Genomic DNA, 19,112 nt, shown 5'->3' with positions numbered 1-19,112 from the left:
CAGGCTGCATGCAGACTGTTGCTTCCATTCAGCCGCAGGAACCTATTTTTGACAGTTCCGATCTTATTTGCTTATACTCGCCACCTTGATAAAGCCACCTCTATCCGAGGCGTGGTTATAGGTAGGGGCGGAGTCGATTCGACAAAGACGTGCTATTGTCCTAGCCTAGGACTCCTAGGTCTGCCTATCTTTTTTTTCAGGCCAAGCACTTTAAGGGGTGGAGCCAGGGGAGGAAGTAATTGCCGAATTGCCTGGGAGACATATAGAAAGATAGGGCCGCCAGGCAAATACCGAGAGGGGTGGGGCCAGGGAAAAAGAGAAAGGGCAGCGGATCAGAGTGATTGGATGATGGAAGGAGGCAGGGTTTTTCGGGAGGAGCCTCCAGAGCGTATTGGCCCGCGCGGAGAAGAGATTTGCATAGAGGGGTGTAGCCTATGCGATGGGTTGTGCCTTGTTCTACGTTCGAGTTTCTTCGGATTGAACCCGTTGATAGAATATGGCGGCTCTCTCGGCCTGGTTCTGGAACGAGAGGTTCTGGTTGCCACAAAACGTGACCTGGGCGGATTTGGCAGAGACGGAAGCTGGGTTGCGCTATCCTCGGGTCGGCCACTTCGTGTCCGTGATCCCGCTGGCGCTCGGAATCTTCACCGTGCGCCTCCTGTTCGAGAGGTGAGGAGTCGCCCGCTCGCACTTACGCCATTAAACTTGCGCGAGGCAAGCCGTATCCGTTGCCGTTATACTGGGAGCGCGAGACGGGAAGAACTGTTCGCTTGCTCTATTGTTTTCCGGTCGGGCTGACCTAGTCCTGACCCCACCCCCCCTTCCTGTCAGTTGCATGTGTCTCTTCTTAGGGGCGTCAGAACTGAAGGAGTCTTGGACCGTCTATGTCATGAAATGGGGGTGAGAGAGGGCTGGAGTCCCTTCTGAGAACAGTAGCGCTAGTTGGCAACTTGGGGGAGTAGGAATGTTTGCTTATTCATGGTGGGTGAGGAGGCTTCAAAGTCCCAACACGGATAGGCGTAATAGAAGAAAAGTGCCTGGGATTATATACATATAAAGATCGGAGAAGACTATAGTGTCAAAGAGGTTGTCTTTAATTATTTGGGTGAGGGGTCTAAACAGGTAGGAAGCGAGCTATATTTATGCTCATAGAGTAATGTAGTAATATACTAATCTGCGTATGAAAATGCATGAAAGCCCACTTGCTGTCAGCTCTTTATATCGAGACATGGCTGTAAACGAGGTCCTAAGGAGAGTGGTATACACCAGTTTCCTGGTACTTTGACTCTTAAACTTTTACAAGGTGTGCCGTCATCTGGAGTCAATGGGATGGTTGCTCTTTGTTAATCTGGATTGGATAGAAATTTATTATCCTCCGTCTAACCTATAAATTCTAAAGTTCACTCACTTTTTCTGCTTTTGTAACTTTTAAGTAATTTATAGTTGAGGGGCTAGATTTCTGCTGAGCAGCAATAATTGAGAGTAAGTAATAAACTGAGACAGATATGGAGGATATCTGTGTAGCTGATGGATAAATTATGTGGGAGTAGTAATGTATATGGAATGACAGCTGTGCATAGAGGTGCCATGAGGCACTGGAGCATTTGAGAGTGTTACAAAATACAGTTACATATACATATCTATTAAACTGAATCTCTTTAAGCCAGGGGGTTTCAACCCAATCCCTGAGTTTGTCTGTTTTTTAAGATAACTACAATGAATATGCTTGAGAATTTGAATGCAGTGCTTGCTACACACTCTTAGACCAGTTTCTTATATCTTGATTAACTGTACAAAGAACTTGCCTTTAGTTTAGCCACCCATTTATTTATCCCAACTAACTCTGTACTATGCATTTGACCCCTCTGCTATATGGTAAACTGTATTGTTGAAAAGCATTAGTTTCATAGTAAAGTTATTTGAATGTTCTAATTGTGTGTTTATTAGATAGTCCATCACTATTATGCTTACATCATATTATATCTGTTATTTGAATTTCAGTGCTGTTAAATGTATATATTTTTGATTCTGTTTCATGGTAGTCCCTTTATTAGGTTTCAATTTGCTGTATTGTATTTATAATATTTGTACATTTTACTATTATGCTGTTAAAATTGTAAGTTTGATGTTAACTTGTACCTACTGTACGCCACCTTGGTTGAATCTCTTCATAAAGGTGGTTAATAAATCCCAATAAACAAACCATGTTCAACTCTTATGTATATTCATTATGTGTATCCTGAAAACCTGACTGGGTTAAGAACCCTGTTTTAGTATGTTTTCTTGCAACCTGTGAAAAATGCTACTGAAAGCAAATGTGATCTTGCTGCCCAAGTAGTTGGATGCTGCTTTTCAAAAGCCTGCACTCAGTTTAGGCCCTCATTTACTAAGGGCCAAATTCTATAAATGGTGCCTGAAAAATTGGCACAGAGAAACAATGCACTTAGCACGATTCTATAAACTGCACCTAAAGTTAGGCATAGTTTATAGAATATGCGCATGTGCAGTTCTTGTGACTACAATTTAGGCTCACCCATTTAGGCCACCTAAAACCAGGCCTAAATACCTGTGCCTAACTTAGCCTCCGATCGGGTGTATTCCATGATAGTACGCATAGTTTTTTGAAATGCCCATGACCCGCCCATTCCGCACCTGTGGTCATGCCCCTGATAGAACACGCCTAGAATGTGTAAATTCTAATTAAAGCCAATTAGTGCCGATAATGTTAAGTACCAATTATCAGTGCTGATTGGCTTGTTAAGTTATGTGTGCAATTGGGCCATGCAGCCAAATTAACGGTTATAACTTAAGGCACCACTTACAGAATTTGGGGGTAAGGCTTTTTTACTCATTCTGTGTTTATGGGGTAAAGTGCTTAATAAGTAAGGTCCTAGATACTAATCAGGATAGTGAAGTAAACAAATTTATATCAGATGTTATAAAGGCACTATCCAGTCACCAGCTGTTAAAACTGAGTAATGTCTCTGCAAACTCTGCATTTAAAGGGCAGTTCTATAGAGCCTAGGCACACATGTTTACATGTGTTCTGCACAGAAATGTTTAGAATACTATCAGTTATACAGGAATATGTGGGCATATGCATGTAAGTGCTAGCAGGGCACCTAGGTGTTATTCTGCAAATATCTGCTTTTGTTGTGTGTATTTGCGGGGGGGGGGGGGGGCTGGGGGAGGGCACATACAAGAGGCAGAGCATAGGCAGGGCTCCCTTTATACCCGTGTAACTTACAAAATACTGTAACTTACACTTATTCTTATGCAGCATGTAGGCACCCACACTTACACAAGGTCTATGATTGGCATAAGTGTGAGTGCTTAGATGTTAGGTGTGCCAATACTAGGTTAATTCTAGTATTCTATAACAGAACCTAGGCACCTAGGTCTGTTAGAAAACAGGTTCCTACCCGATGGTGGCAGAATTGCCCCTTAATAACCAGTCATTCAGCACAAAGATTAAAAAAAAATATCCTGAAGTCATTGTCCCTGTTTCTTTCATAATTTATAGCATGTATAACCTTAAGCAAGTTGGTACCCCAGAATCACATATTATGCAGTGTAATTGAATCCTGGTGGCTTTACTTAATCTATCTACACTTGTATTGTACCTTTTATTCAACCTTTCCTGTTCTGTGTCTGAATTTTGCTGCCACTACTCACTGTTGCTACTTAAGTGTCTGCTATATGACACTGGAGCTCATTTTCAAAAGAGAAAAACATCCAAAAAGTGTCATAAAGCACCACTTGGACAGATTTATTCTCTAAACGTCCATATTGGTATTTGCAGACATTTATCTGTGTGTTTTTTGTTTTCAATGCATCCAAATTACAAGGGGGTGCGTCAGGGGTATTTTGAAGCTGGGCTTAGGACGTAGCCATAATGGAGCAAAACGAAAACATCTAGGGCGAAAACTTCAACATTTGGTCTAGACCTGTTTTCAGAATGAGTAAGGCACAAAAAAGTGCCATAAATGACCAGATGACCTCCTTCCCCTTCAGAAAAAAAAATGTTAATAAAAATAATACTCAACAGCCTCTGTGATGGTTTCAGATATTATAAATTACAAATTTGCTCCAGACTGTTGAAATACAAAACTCTTTATTGAACACATGCGCTTCAAAACCTGCTCATGTGCATTTTAAAATCTGTAAATACACACACAACTCTCTTCTGTCTTTCATACCCATTCACTCCTGTAGCGTGTCTGCTTAGTGACTCTATAAGCGTTTAAAGTTTTATACAACTTGCTGTTTTGAATATTATTGCACTGCACATTATATTTCACATTTTACATTCCTCAAATAAATATCACAGTGTTACACAAAATTAAAGGCAAACATTCTTTGTAATTCTGCTGTCTTTGATCTTCCAGTTTCCCTTTCTTACAATGTCTATTTTGAGGGTTTGCAAAAAGTCTCCAGTGCTTTCCTCAATAAGTAAATGAGTCTGCTTTCAATACTCTTCAGGCACTACGTTGGAGGAATGAGTTACTCATGGTAAAATTTGCTGTGGTCCTTAACCAAACGTCGGAACCGACGTTTGGTTAAGGACCACAGCAAATTTTACCATGCTTTTTAATGTATTTATAAATGACCTAGAGATGGGAATAACTAGTGAGGTAATTAAATTCGCCGATGACACAAAATTATTCAGGGTCGTCAAGTCGCAGGAGGAATGTGAACGATTACAGGAGGACCTTGCGAGACTGGGAGAATGGGCGTGCAAGTGGCAGATGAAGTTCAATGTTGACAAGTGCAAAGTGATGCATGTGGGTAAGAGGAACCCGAATTATAGCTACGTCTTGCAAGGTTCCGCGTTAGGAGTTACGGATCAAGAAAGGGATCTGGGTGTCGTCGTCGATGATACGCTGAAACCTTCTGCTCAGTGTGCTGCTGCGGCTAGGAAAGCGAATAGAATGTTGGGTGTTATTAAGAAGGGTATGGAGTCCAGGTGTGCGGATGTTATAATGCCGTTGTATCGCTCCATGGTGCGACCGCACCTGGAGTATTGTGTTCAGTACTGGTCTCCGTATCTCAAAAAAGATATAGTAGAATTGGAAAAGGTACAGCGAAGGGCGACGAAAATGATAGTGGGGATGGGACGACTTTCCTATGAAGAGAGGCTGAGAAGGCTAGGGCTTTTCAGCTTGGAGAAGAGACGGCTGAGGGGAGATATGATAGAAGTGTATAAAATAATGAGTGGAATGGATCGGGTGGATGTGAAGCGACTGTTCACGCTATCCAAAAATACTAGGACTAGAGGGCATGAGTTGAAGCTACAGTGTGGTAAATTTAAAACGAATCGGAGAAAATTTTTCTTCACCCAACGTGTAATTAGACTCTGGAATTCATTGCCGGAGAACGTGGTACGGGCGGTTAGCTTGACGGAGTTTAAAAAGGGGTTAGATAGATTCCTAAAGGACAAGTCCATAGACCGCTATTAAATGGACTGGAAAAATTCCTCATTTTTAGGTATAACTTGTCTGGAATGTTTTTACGTTTGGGGAGCGTGCCAGGTGCCCTTGACCTGGATTGGCCACTGTCGGTGACAGGATGCTGGGCTAGATGGACCTTTGGTCTTTCCCAGTATGGCACTACTTTTGTACTTATGTACTAAATTTGTAATTTATAACACGAAGGCTCCGGTAGTATATTTGAGTCCCTGATTGTACAATATTTCAGATATTATAGCCAGGTCCATTAGAACAGTATGTAGGTCCCTGGAGTAGTGTAATAGTAGGTGCAGCGCATTGTAGATGGGTGGATACAGGCCCATACCTCACCCTACCTGTTACACTTGTGGAAACTGTGAGCCCTCCAAAACTTGCCAGAAACCCACTGTACCCCCTTCACCCATAAGAAACTTCAGACTGCCAAGAACACAGGAGCCAGATTGATCTTTGGAAAATCAAAATTCGAAAGTGCAAAACCCCTCCGTGCAAAACTGCATTGGCTTCCCATCAAAGAACGCATTACCTTTAAAGTTTGCACTTTGGTCCACAAGATTATTTACGGCGAAGTTCCTGGCTACATGTTGAACCTAATAAATTTACCACCCAGAAACAGCACCAGTCAATCCCGAACTTACTTGAACCTAGACTGCAATGGACTTAGAAACAAATCTACTTATGCTTTCAGCTTTTCTTACATCAGTACACAACTATGGAACGCCCTGCCTAAAACTTTGAAATCTATTCACAACCATCTTATCTTCAGGAGGTCATTGAAAACCATCTTATTTATAAAAGCCTATCCTTTGGATCCAAATTAATGTCCTGCTATTTGCGACTGTGTTACCCTTTTATCACCACCCCTCCTTATTTCACTGTTTCTTTTTACTTCTATTACTTTATGCTCCTACTTTATATTGTGTTTGTGTAAGCCACATTGAGCCTGCATCTATGTGGGGAAAATGTGGGGTATAAATGTGTTAAATAAGGGTTATTGCAATTTTTATTTATTTGTTGCATTTGTATCCCACATTTTCCCACCTATTTGCAGGCGCAATGTGGCTTACATTGTTCCGTCATGGCAATTGCCATTCCAGAGTGAGAGATGTAAGTGTATTACATAAAGAACATGAATGACAAAATAAAATTAAGCAAACAGGTATAAAGAGATCATATTCGGAATAATAGATAAAGCGGTAGTGCGTTAAAGTTCATATGAAGGATCGTTGAGGTTATCTGATGCTGGGGTCCACCATGGGAGTCAGCACCCTAAAAGAAACAGAGTCCACTTTTCCAAGGAATTAAAGGTTTTCAATTCTTATCTGTCAATTTAACACCTCAGCCAGATGGTGTATAGTTGGGGGTAGTGGATTTTGGAGGGCTCAGGGTAAGGGAGCAACGGTGAGATGTATACCTGGAACATTTATATTAAGTCCACAGTAGTACCCATAGAGTGCCCCATTGATCTCCTGGACTATCTTGGGGATCAGACTGCTAAAAATGCTGTCCCCTCCTACATACCAATGACTTGATTTTTCACTGTTGTGCACATGTACTTTTTTTTTTTTTAATGGCTTGAAAAGATAAACGCAGAAAGCACAAAACCTCATTACAAAATGGTATTTGTTTAAATCATCATTATTCACAATGCAAAATCGTAAAGTTTACATAGTAACAACCACTCTAATTTTTGCTTACAGCATTATAGCAATCTCTCCCCCCTTCCCCCCTGTCTCAGAGAAGATTATACCCCTTATTTATTGTTCTTTGAATAGTCAATGCTATTACATACTAAGCAGTCTGCTGCGGGCTGCCGGAGTCATGGTTCTCCAAAAGGGGGCCCATCTACGTTCAAATAGTTTCTCCCTGATCACCGGGTATGCATTCATCTCTATTCTCTCCAGCTGCATTAAATATATCATTTGTCCTCTCCATTGCTGGAGTGTTGGTGCTTTTTTTGACAGCCATTGCATCAAGATCACTTTCTTGGCTATTATTATGGACCTCCTCACAAAGTCATAGTATCCCGCTGAGCGTGGATTACTCAGAGTAGGCTGAGCAAACAGCAACTTTGCTTCATAGTGCCAACCCGTTTCCCACATCTGCGATACCATAGTTAGCAAAGCATTCCAGAATCGAATTATCTGTGGGCACCGCCAGAACATACAGTATGTCCTAACAATGTTCCCTGCTCTCCACATCATTCGCAGGCGCCATCTGACGAAATGCCCATATAAAAGGCTCTCCTCAGAGGGATATACATTCGTAATGCAAACTTATATTGTACTTCCCAATAGTGGTAAAATACCGTAGTTTTCCTCATTGTTAGGATATGGGTCTGAAACATAACATTAGTCACCAATGTCCCTAAATCCTCTGGCCATAGCTTAGCATATTTTGCAAAGTTCAACTCCGTAGCAGTTTCTCTGATGTGTTTATGGTGGGAGGATAATGAGACTTTCTGTTGTGCTTCCAAAGAGTATGCTGAGGATAACTCCTCTTGTCAGGTATTCTCTAGGGAGACTAGCTATATAGTGCTGGAGATAGTGAAAACGATCTGCTTTCTGAAGCCCAAACTCTTCCATAGCGTCCTCTCAGATCAATCCAGAGACTTGTGGGTTATGCCCCTCCTCCAGAAGGTTAGATAGAGAGAACACCGAAGTTTCCCTCTAGAGCGCATGTGCAGCCTTCCTAACTTCAGTATTCTCTCTATCTTAGCAGGTAGAAGGAGCATACTGTGCAGCTCTGGATTACAAGGCTCCTATCCCGTTCCCTCGGGGGTGTTGAGCTCTTGGTGGGGTTTGAGGTGCTGAGGCACATTTGGGATACACCTGGTGGTGCCAGGTCCCTACCTTTCTCCTCCTATCAGACGAACAAATCTCCAGTAAGGTAGTCTCCTGCCTCTTTAAAAAAAAAAAAAAAGGGACTTACCTTTCTTAAACTGCATTGCCCTGCAAGCAGCGCTGAAAATTTGAGTGCTGGAAAGTCTACCGTTCAGTTTTTACAGCGAACGTGAGCAGGGCTGACAAGGTGCTGTGAGTAAAACTTTACTTTTACTATGTCTGTGCCGTCGGAGTCTGTGAAGCGCTGCGGGGTTCGTAGGTCCGCGCTGGGAGTTTGTGAGGTTTACTCAGGGGTAGGAAAGGCCAGTTCTGAGGGAGAAAACCGCGAGTTGGGGCCTGAAGTCGAGTAGCACAACGAGGCAGCTTTGGCGGGAAGCGTTAGTCTTTCGACGCGTGCCTCCGCTAGCGCCGTTTTTTCTGTTAGGTCTGATAGGCCTGTAACAGCGAATGCCACGGTTGCTGAAGGCGTGGCTAAGGACAGCGCGGCGGCGGGATCTGAGACACCAGTTTTGGCGGGCTTTTCGCCGGACTTAGTTTTGCTCATGCATGAGGCTTACTTGCTGCATGTTGAAGGAGAACGGCAGCCGGCGGCCATTTTAGGTGCTCCAGTGAGGGCAGAGGCGCAGCCGGTTCAGCAGCAGGCAAAACGGGCTCGTGTCGATTTTGAGCAGCCCAAAGCAGATGATCCGGTCCTCTCGGATCTTGAGGGTGAAATGGGGTCCACGGAGTCTGATCCAGAGGCCCTGGAGGACGGGGAGATCCCCGCAGCGGAGGGTGATGACCCTACTGTGGCGAGGCTCTTCCGGAGGGAGGAGCTCCATTCTCTTATTGTGCAGGCACTGCACATTTTGGGTCTCTCGGCTCCAGAGCCTTCGGTGCCGGTCGCAGTTAGTGCGTCGATAATGTCAGGCACTAGGGCCCCCCACCCCCCGAAAACTTTTTATATACATGAGGCTATGCAAGTTCTAATTCGGGCTCAATGGGAAACCCCGGAGGCTACTCTGAGGGTGGCTTGGGCTATGGGCAAGCTTTGTCCGGTACGCCATGAAGATTTAGAATCCTTGAGGCTTCCAGTGGTAGATTCTTTGATCACGGCTGTTACCAAAAAGACCGCTTTGCCAGTAGAGGGTGGAGCGGCGCTTAAGGATCCCCAGGAGAAGAAGCTCGAAGCATCGGTTAAGTCTTCTTTTGAAGTGGCCGCTTTATCTTTGCAGGCTGCTGTGTGTGGTTCGTATGTGGCTAGGGCATGCCTCTCTTGGGTACAGAAGGCGTCATCGCTGGAGGACCTGATGGAGTCTCTTCCTCTTCTGGAGTCAGGTTTGGCTTATTTGGCTGACTTGCTATATGATATCTTGAGAGCTTCAGCTAAAGGAATTTCTTTGGCTGTGTCGGCTAGGCGCTGGATTTGGCTAAAGCATTGGGCCGCGGATTTTCCTTCTAAGTCCCATTTGGCTCGGTTGCCTTTTAAAGGTAGACTGTTGTTTGGTCAGGAGTTAGAACAGATTGTTAAGGACCTGGGTGAGTCCAAGGGCCGTCTCCTGAGGATAAATCGCGAAGCCAGGCGAGAACCTTCCGTCCACGTTTCAAGGAAGCAAAGAAATATAGGCCCGGTAGGGTCGGTGGTTTTTCTAAGCCACGTTTTTCTCAAAAACAGCAACAGCCCTTTCGTCAGGAGCGTAGACTTCCACAAACAGCTCCCAGAGGTCAATCTGGAGCCAGAGGTTCCCAATGATGGGGCCCTGGTCCTGTCTTCTCCGCAGTTAGGAGGACGGCTGTCCAGTTTTGGAGAGGAATGGGCCAGGGTAACTACAGACGAATGGGTGCTGAGTATTATAAGAGAGGGCTACAAGTTGGAGTTTGCGCGCCCTCTCACAGACGGTTTTCTCGAATCTCCGTGCAAGTCGGAGGTAAATACCGCGGCAGTGAAGGCTACCTTAGCAGAGCTACTTCGTCTGGGAGCAGTAGTTACTGTGCCAGCAGACGAGGTGGGTCAAGGCTGCTACTCAATTTACTTTGTAGTGCCAAAGAAAGAAAAGGCTTTCCATCCGGTGTTGGATCTCAAAGAGGTCAACAAGGCCCTTATTATGCGGCACTTCAGAATGGAAACTCTGCGGTCGGTCCTAGTAGCGGTCCAGCCCGGAGAGTTCTTGACAGCTCTCGATCTGAAAGAAGCCTACTTGCATATCCCCATCTGGTCTCCTCATCACAAATTTCTTCGGTTCGCAATTTTGGATCAGCATTTCCAATTCAGGGCCATGCCATTCGGTTTGGCTACGGCGCCTCGTATGTTCTCCAAAGTGATGGTAGTCGTGGCGGCTTATTTGAGAACCAGGGGGTTGCAAGTTCACCCTTATCTCGATGACTGGTTGATTCGGGCCCCTTCTCACGCAGAGAGTGTGGGGGCCACACAACAGGTGATAGCTCTGCTGCACTCGTTGGGTTGGGTGATAAATTTTCAGAAGAGTCATCTTGAACCCACTCAGAATTTGGAATATTTAGGAGTAAGATTGGATACGGCCCAGGGCAGAGTATTTCTACCGGATCAGTGTCGCTTCAAGTTGGAGATGCAAGTTTCGGCCATTCTTCAGATTCCGGCCCCGACAGCTTGGGATTATGTTCAGCTTCTGGGTTCAATGGCGGCGACGTTGGAGGTGGTGCCATGGGCTCGGAGTCACATGCGCTCTCTCCAATGGCATCTCCTCTCTCAGTGGTCTCCTCTGTCCGAGGATTACTCAATTCAACTTCCTTGGGCTCCGCAAGCTCGGTTTGCTCTCCGCTGGTGGCTCCAGTCGGACAATTTGAGGCGAGGCATGCCTCTGTACATGCCAGATTGGTGTGTGATAATGGATGCCAGTCTGTCGGGTTGGGGAGCTCATTGTCTCGGACATTCTGCGCAGGGGACTTGGTCTGTTCAGGAAGCTCAGTTGCAGATCAATCTGCTCGAAGTGAGGGCAATTCGGTTAGCCCTTGTGGCATTCGAGAAGTTTATAAGCGGTCAACCAGTATGAGTCCTCTCCAACAATGCGACAGCGGTGGAGTATGTCAATCGGCAGGGGGGGACGAGAAGCGCTCCTCTGGCAAAGGAGGCAGCATTACTATGTCAGTGGGCAAAGAAGCGGTTGCCTCAATTGTCGGCGGCTCACATAGCGGGCGTCTTGAATGTTCAGGCCGACTTTCTCAGTCAACACCGTTTGGATGCAGGAGAGTGGGTTATGTCCCCGTCTGCTTTTCATCAGATAGTGAGTCGGTGGGAGCAGCCGGTAATGGATCTGATGGCTCGCTCCTCCAACGCCAAGGTAGCGCGATTTTTCAGCAGGGCCAGGGAGATCGGGTCCGAAGGGGTGGACGCTCTGATTCAGCGGTGGCCTTTGGACCTTCTCTACGTCTTTCCTCCATGGCCGATGATCGGTCGGACGGTGGGCAGAATAGCTCGGCATCCGGGACGGGTGATTCTAGTGGCCCCCGGATTGGCCAAGTCGTCCTTGGTATGCGGATCTGATTCGTCTTCTGATAGACGAGCCGTTGCGTCTACCTCTTCTGCCGGATCTTCTCTTCCAGGGTCCGGTGGTCAAGCAGGACTCCGCTCAGTTTCGGCTTACGGCTTGGCTATTGAAAGGTCGTGGCTGAGGCGGAAAGGTTATCCGGAGGAGGTGATTACCATTATGTTGCATGCGCGTAAGCGTTCTACATCGGCGGCGTATGCGAGAGTTTGGAGAACTTTTGTGTCCTGGTGTGAGGCGGCTGGAGTTTCTCTGCAGTCAGCTCCCCTAGGCTCTATTTTAGCGTTTCTGCAACAGGGTATGGACAAGCAGTTGTCGCTTAGCACTCTGAAGGTGCAGGTTGCGGCCTTAGCCTGTTTTAGGGGACATTTAGGGAAGCATTCCTTGGCCTCTCATCCTGATGTGGTGCGCTTTTTGCGGGGAGTAGGGCAGTTGAGGCCCCCGCGAGTTCCGGTGGTACCAGGGTGGAGTTTGAATTTGGTGCTGCGGGCTTTGCAACGGCCTCCGTTTGAGCCGCTCAAGAAGTCTTCTTTGAAGGATGTCACGTTGAAGACCGTCTTTCTTGTAGCCATGGCTTCCGCTAGACGGGTTTCGGAGATTCAGGCGCTCTCCTGCAGAGATCCCTTCCTTCGGTTTTCGGAGGCGGGAGTTTGTCGGGACAGTTCCCTCCTTTCTGCCTAAAGTGGTTATGCGTTTTCATTTTAGTCAATAGGTGATGTTGCCATCTTTCAAGCGGGAAGATTACCCTGATGATTTTCGGGCTCTCTGTTGTCTGGATGTTCGGAGAGCTTTGTGTGCTTACTTGGAGGCAACTAATTCGTTCAGGAAGTCAGATCATCTCTTCGTTCTGTTCGCAGGAGGGAAGAAGGGCAATATGGCCTCGAAGGCGACCATTGCTAGATGGCTTAAGGAGATGATTTCCTCGGCAAATCTGTTGATGGGGAGGTCTTCTCCGATAAGCGTTAAGGCACATTCCACAAGAGCGCAGGCGTCGTCGTGGGCAGAGTGTCGTCTGGTGCCGTGGGAAGATATCGCGAGGGCAGCGACTTGGTCGTCGGTGCACACATTCTCAAAACATTATCGGATTGATGTTGCTGCGCGTCGAGAGGCGATCTTTGGGGCTTCGGTGTTGGCGGCCGGTGTAGTTCGGTCCCACCCTGGCTGAGGAGTGCTTTGGTACATCCCACAAGTCTCTGGATTGATCTGAGAGGACGCTATGGAAGGTAAAATTATGTCTTACCTGATAATTTTCTTTCCTTTAGTCCTTCAGATCAATCCAGAGTCCATCCCTGTAACGCGAACTCGTGATTTCAGAGAACTTTAGGCAGTTGGTTTTGTTCACGTTCTGGTTTTTGTTGAACGGTTGATAGGTTTTGTGAATGTTAAGTTAACTTTAAGCTTTTCACTTTTGGCAGCGTGGAGTTTTCTCCCATGTTATAGAGGCAGGAGACTGTATACTGTTCGTTGGCTACTGCTTTGGTATCGGGTATACTGAAGTTAGGAAGGCTGCACATGCCCTCTAGAGGGAAACTTTGGTGTTCTCTCTATCTAACCTACTGGAGGAGGGGCATAACCCACAAGTCTCTGGATTGATCTGAAGGACTAATGGAAAGAAAATTATCAGGTAAGACATAATTTTACCTTTTTTTCAGCTGCTGTCAGGCTTTCAAAGCAGAACCTGGGTTCGTGAGACCTTGGGCCACTGTCGAGGAGCGGCAGGCAAAACCAACCCACACCAGAGACAAGGCAGATCTCTGGCAGGGACAGCTAGACTTCACTTGCACTTGACCACCATTCCCCAGGGGTTGAGCCCCCAGGTGCAGGTGGCCGGCAGGACTTACCGGACAGGGCAGGAATTGGAAACCAACTAGGCTGAACAGGGTAGGACTAAGGGTCAGAGGGGAAAGGAATATGCATGGGCATCAAGGCAGGAAACTGGGCTAGGACTCACAGACAGACAATACTACACTAGGCAGTAAATGGACAGGCTTAAGGGTCAGGACTGAAAGCTGCAAAGCAGCCACTAAGAAAGGAAACACAGACAACCAAGAGCTAGACAGAGAAATACAAACAAGAAACAAGACTGGGAGACAAGCAATACTGTACAAGATAAACTACACAAAGACTAGACTACAATCAGGCAAGAATCTCAGACAATAAACTGGATTAGGCAGAAGTGCACAGAGCACACCAGCATACCAGGGACCTTAGGCGATGCAAAGGCAAACACAGAAGTTTCTAGGTGATTAATAAAGCCCGTCAGCACTTGAGGCTCACTGCAGCAATCTCAAGGCAACTATGGGTGCTGTTCAGGCACAAACAAGAAAGACAAGTCTGGCAGCAAGACAGTCTATGGCAGCCACTGGTTCTGGTCACCAGAGGGCGAGGGGAGCACAAACCAAGAAGCAGGCAGAAAGCATACTGAAGCATAGAGAGGCTTAATACACACAGGTGCAGTATAGTGGAGTAATTAGAGCCATGCTGGAAGCAGCCAGCACACAGAGACAGAACTAACTCAGAAAGGACAGACAGAAGCCAGCTCAGAAGCTGACCCCCAGAAATAAGGTAAGTCTGAGAGGGGTCACGACCACAGACGTGACAGCTGCTCAAAGGTCTTTAGCCTTCCTTCTGCAGTCAACACATGTAGCAAATATATTATTCCCTGTCTTTTCTATCTTCGAAAAGCGCCATATAAGGTTCCCGGGGGGAATGCTGGGTTTTCGCATATCGCCAAGAAAGGTGTGGTCTTTACTGAGAATATATGAAGCTTGCACACCCAGCGCCACATGACTTTGGCTGTTGGAAATATGGAGGTAGCTTTCAACACTGGTGGGATGTCTCCCCCTCCAGGGTGCAATAAGTTGCTGAAATGTGTCCGCTCTGTCAAAGTTAGCTCAAGGCTAGTGTATGAAAAGTAGTCTCTACCTCTATACCAATCTGTGATGTGGCGCATTCCACTTGCCACCGTCAATTGTCGGACACTTAAGAGTCCCAAGCCTCCATATTCCACTGGTATCTGCAACGTTTGCAGTGATAGTCTCGATCTTTTCCCTTGCCACAAAAATATTTGTATATACCTGTTCAATTTTAGTTCATCCTTGTTTTTTTTAGGTACAAAGGCAGCGACTGGAATGTATATAACCACTTTGCTATGAGTATCATCTTGCATAATATTATGCGACCCAATAGTGACAGAGGGTAGTCTCTCCTCACTTTTAGTTTATGGCTCGAGTCCTCTAGTAGTGCTGTTACATTCTGTATATAGAGCTGGGCCAAATCCCTGGGTATAATTACTCCTAGGTAACGTACATTCTCACCCGCCCATGTTAGCGGGTATTGCTGCTTCCATTTCTCTCCTTCCCCGTTCTGCACTTCCAGCGCTTGTGACTTTTGCATATTTAGGGTAAATCCCGAGAATTGGCCAAACTCACCCAACAACTTTAATAAACTCTTAAAGGAGTCCTTGGGATCTTGCGTGATTACTACTAAATCGTCTGCAAATGCTAGCGCTCTAATGTTCTCTCCTCTCATTGTCACCCCAGTGATGTCGCTTGCTAGTTTAATTGCCCTTAAAAGTGGTTCCATCAATAGTGCAAATAAAAGAGGGGATAACGGGCAGCCTTGTCGAGTACCCCTTCCTATCTCAAATGGCCCCACCCTTACTCCATTAATCAAAATCGAAGCTGTAGGCCTACTATTATAGGCTTTCAATAGCCTCATAATACCAGCCCTGGAACCCCATAAAGTGTAAAGTACTGAACAAGAAGTTCCAGCTCACAGTATCGAATGCTTTTTCTGCATCTAAATTGTATAGAACCACTGGGATTTTGTTTGTCTGACATTGGGCTATTGCTAGCAATAAATGATGTATATTCTCCACGGACTGACGCCCCTGTATAAATCCTGCTTGTTCTATGCCTATTAATCGTGGCAATATGGGAGCCAGTTGGTTTGCCAGGATTTTTGCCATTATCTTGAGGTCCACGTTTAAAAGCGATATTGGCCAGTATGAGTTTGCCTGATCTAATGGCTTTCCCGGTTTTGGTATCAGAGTAATCAAGGCTAGGTTAGAGTGCAGTGGGAAGTGTCCCTCTCATACTACCTGATCATAAAAGTTTACTAAGGGCTCCACTAGGGCCGGAGCCAATATTCTGTAAAATTCCCCGGTAAATCCATCTGGCCCTGGCACCGAATAGGGAGCTAACTGCCGAATAATGTCTTGCAATTCTTGTCCTTCTATAGGTTTCATCAGCTCTTGTTGGTCCTGGCTAGTCAATTGGGGCATTCCTACTCTAGCAAGGTATGTCTGTAATTTCAAAGGGTCAGCCGGCGTTCGGGGTTCATATAAATTACCAAAAATTTTGTAAATACTTGTGCTACCTCCTCACTTTTGTGACAGGTCTTGCCCTTCTCATCTCTTACTGCCGTAATCACTCTTCTCAACCCCCAACATTTAACCAAATGCATTATCATTGACCCTGTACGGTCCCCAAATATTTTCAACTTATACTTGTGTTTAATGTAACTTTTATCTCTGTCATAGTCTCTCTATTTCCCTTAATGGGAGCATAGCTAAATCTGGCCTTTGCTTTCCTTAATTGCGCTTCTAATCGTAATATTGTGCCAAGTGCTTTTTATGCCTCTTACTCATGTAGGCTATAATTTCTCCCCTCATCACTGCTTTCGCCGCTGGCCAATAAAGCACTGGCTGCGATGCGTGGATGCCATTATATTGCCTATATTCCTCCCATTTTTTCCCTAGATATTCTCTAAAATCAGTGTTATGGATTAAATATGCAGGGAATCTCCACCCCCCCCTTCGGACTGGAAGAATTCCGGAGCCTCCAACTCCAGCCACACCATTGAGTGATCCGAGATCTCTGGGCCGATTTGTACCTCTGACACCCAAGGAAAGGCCCTGGTATCCAATAGAATATAGTCTAGCCGGGACGAAGTGCCATGCGCCCTTGAGGTATGCATGTAATCTCATTCCCTGTGGTGCACCGCCCACCATGCGTCTATCAAATTTAGTGACCTCATCAATGTTGGTATCTCCCTAGCCCGAGGCCCTCCTCCGTGCGCAATGTCTGATCTGGTGCAGTCCATCCCAGGGTCTGAGACCAAATTTAAATCTCCCATTAATATTAATTTGAGCGATCTATATGGGATGCATTTTTGCCTAATATTCTGGTAAAATGATGCGTCATGATTATTTGGTCCATATATATTCACTAGCAAAAATTCCCTATTTTGTAACCATAGGTGTATCGTGACATAACGCCCCCGAGTGTCTCCAAATAGCCATTCTGCCTTTGCTGCTAACCCCTTCCTTATCAGAATGGCGACCCCCACCTCCGCTCAGATGACGAAGCCAAGATTACCTCTCCTACCCACATCCTCTGCAATTTTTTATGTTCCTCTTCCGATAGGCGCGTTTCTTGCAGACAAGCAATATCTGCTTTGTCTTTTTAGCGCTGTTAAAATTTTGTTCCACTTCACTGGAGTGACAATACCCCCTAGATTCCACGTGACAAGACGCATATGTTTCATCTTATTATAATCATTTTTCTTTGTTCTACTTTAGTGATGTGCCTTAATTCTATGCAACCAGCCAGGCGTCCAGCTTGCCCAGTGGTCCAGTCTCTACCTTGCTCTTAAGAAGTTTGAGCTCCCTCCTCGGCACACCCTGACCCCTACGCTCCGCCTCGCCCAGATCAACTATTCCTCTAATCTTCCCTTGAGTCCCTTCCCGCTTCTCTTCTCCCAAATCTCTTCTCTCACAACTCAGATAAAGAGACTACACCCCTCCACCCAAGACTCTCTCCTTTAAACTATATTTGGAATTATGCATACCAATATCACTTGGAACCATTCACTTCTAAAACTAACGTGTGTTCTAACATCCTTAATAAACGTGCATACATTTTCACAATCCAAACAGATGGCTACTTATCTGGTCTACTCAGGTCACTATTTGCTTGCCTTTAATGTAGTTTTGAGCTGCCAAAACTGTCCCAAAGGTATGCCAGCTGCCTTCATGTTGAATTTTTAACGTGGCCGGGTATATCAAGGTAAAACGCTTCTGCACTGCTGCCAGGCTTGCACAAACTGGATTAAAAGCTCTCCTCCTCTCTTGTAGCGCTCTTGAAAAGTCTTGATATATCTGCACTGGCTCTCCTTTGTACTTTAGCTGGTCTCTCTTCAGTCTCGCCCCTCGAAGGATTTCCATTTTATGGATGAAATTATGATGAGTATCACCAGTCGCGCTCGATTTGAATGTTCTTTGCGGCCCACCCTGTGGGCCCTTTCCAAACAGAGCAGCTCAACGCTATCTGATAATGCAAATTCAGCCTTTAGCCACTTCTCCAGTAAGGTAGGTAATATTGCGTCTGGAATAGTCTCTGGCAATCCTACAATTCTTAGATTATCTCTTCTGGAGCGGTTCTCTAGTTCATCGATTTGCTGCTCCTCCACTTTTAGTTTTCCTTGCAATTCCCTCAGCTGGGCCTCCATGTTACTTTCTCCATCCTCGATTGCCGAGACCCGCGCCTCCAACTCCCCCGTGCGCTTTGTAGTGTCCTCTAGCAAGCCCTCTAGCGTGGTCAGTTGTTCTGACAATTGTGGAAGTTGTGGCTCCATTGCTGATTGCCATCGTGAGCTGTTCTAACTGCCGCAGTTCCGCGTGTTTTCTCCGGGTCCTTTCTTCCTGCTTTCCCTGGCATAGTCGTTCTGGATCTCGTAACAAACTGTTTCATGCACCTGTTAGAGCCCGCTAGTCCGATTTTTCAGACATTGGCCGCTGTGTGTTCAATTGTGTGGTCCAGTGGGGGGTCGGGGGCCCGGGAGAGTCAGCACAACATGTCTGCTCTCCTCAGCACATCACATGATCTCACAAAATGGTATTAAAAAAAAAAGTTACATTTGCTATTTGGATTTGGGATGTTGAGCACAAAATGTCCGAAGTCCAACTTAGACATCATATCAGAAATGCCCCTGTATGAATACTGTGATGAGCAAATGATTACTGCTCTTAGACAATGAATCCATACGTTGGGATGCTATAAACAATGCTGTGGGGCTCTGTGAACTGGTGGTTTATAAATGCTTATTGCTGTGTGAGCATACAGTGATATGCATGTTGGTGTTTGAAACCACTATTACTACTGCATATGTTTGTGTGTGTATTCTGTAGTAGCTGGTAAGATGGGATATTTTGGCATCAACTATTTAGTGAACTGTTTTCTTGCCTACTTCACACCCATCCTCTTTGGCTGCATAATCATCTTTTACACTATTGTGGAATT

At 45.7% G+C, this 19,112-nt stretch overlaps 1 protein-coding gene across 1 annotated transcript in view; it reads left to right on the top strand.

Annotated features, from left to right (window-relative positions):
- The first annotated feature begins 455 nt into the window (after positions 1 to 455).
- Positions 456 to 19,112, top strand: part of CERS5 (ceramide synthase 5) — a 393,477-nt gene continuing 374,820 nt past the window's right edge. Inside the window, 1 exon segment of the mRNA XM_030198235.1 lies at positions 456 to 669. Within this exon segment, the coding sequence (XP_030054095.1) occupies positions 497 to 669 (173 nt within the window). The 5' untranslated portion in view covers positions 456 to 496.

This window comes from Microcaecilia unicolor, chromosome 3, assembly GCF_901765095.1.
Source record: "Microcaecilia unicolor chromosome 3, aMicUni1.1, whole genome shotgun sequence".
NCBI lineage: Eukaryota > Metazoa > Chordata > Amphibia > Gymnophiona > Siphonopidae > Microcaecilia > Microcaecilia unicolor.
Note: the sequence above shows the minus strand (reverse complement) of the source record. Positions and strands in the feature narration are given on the sequence as shown.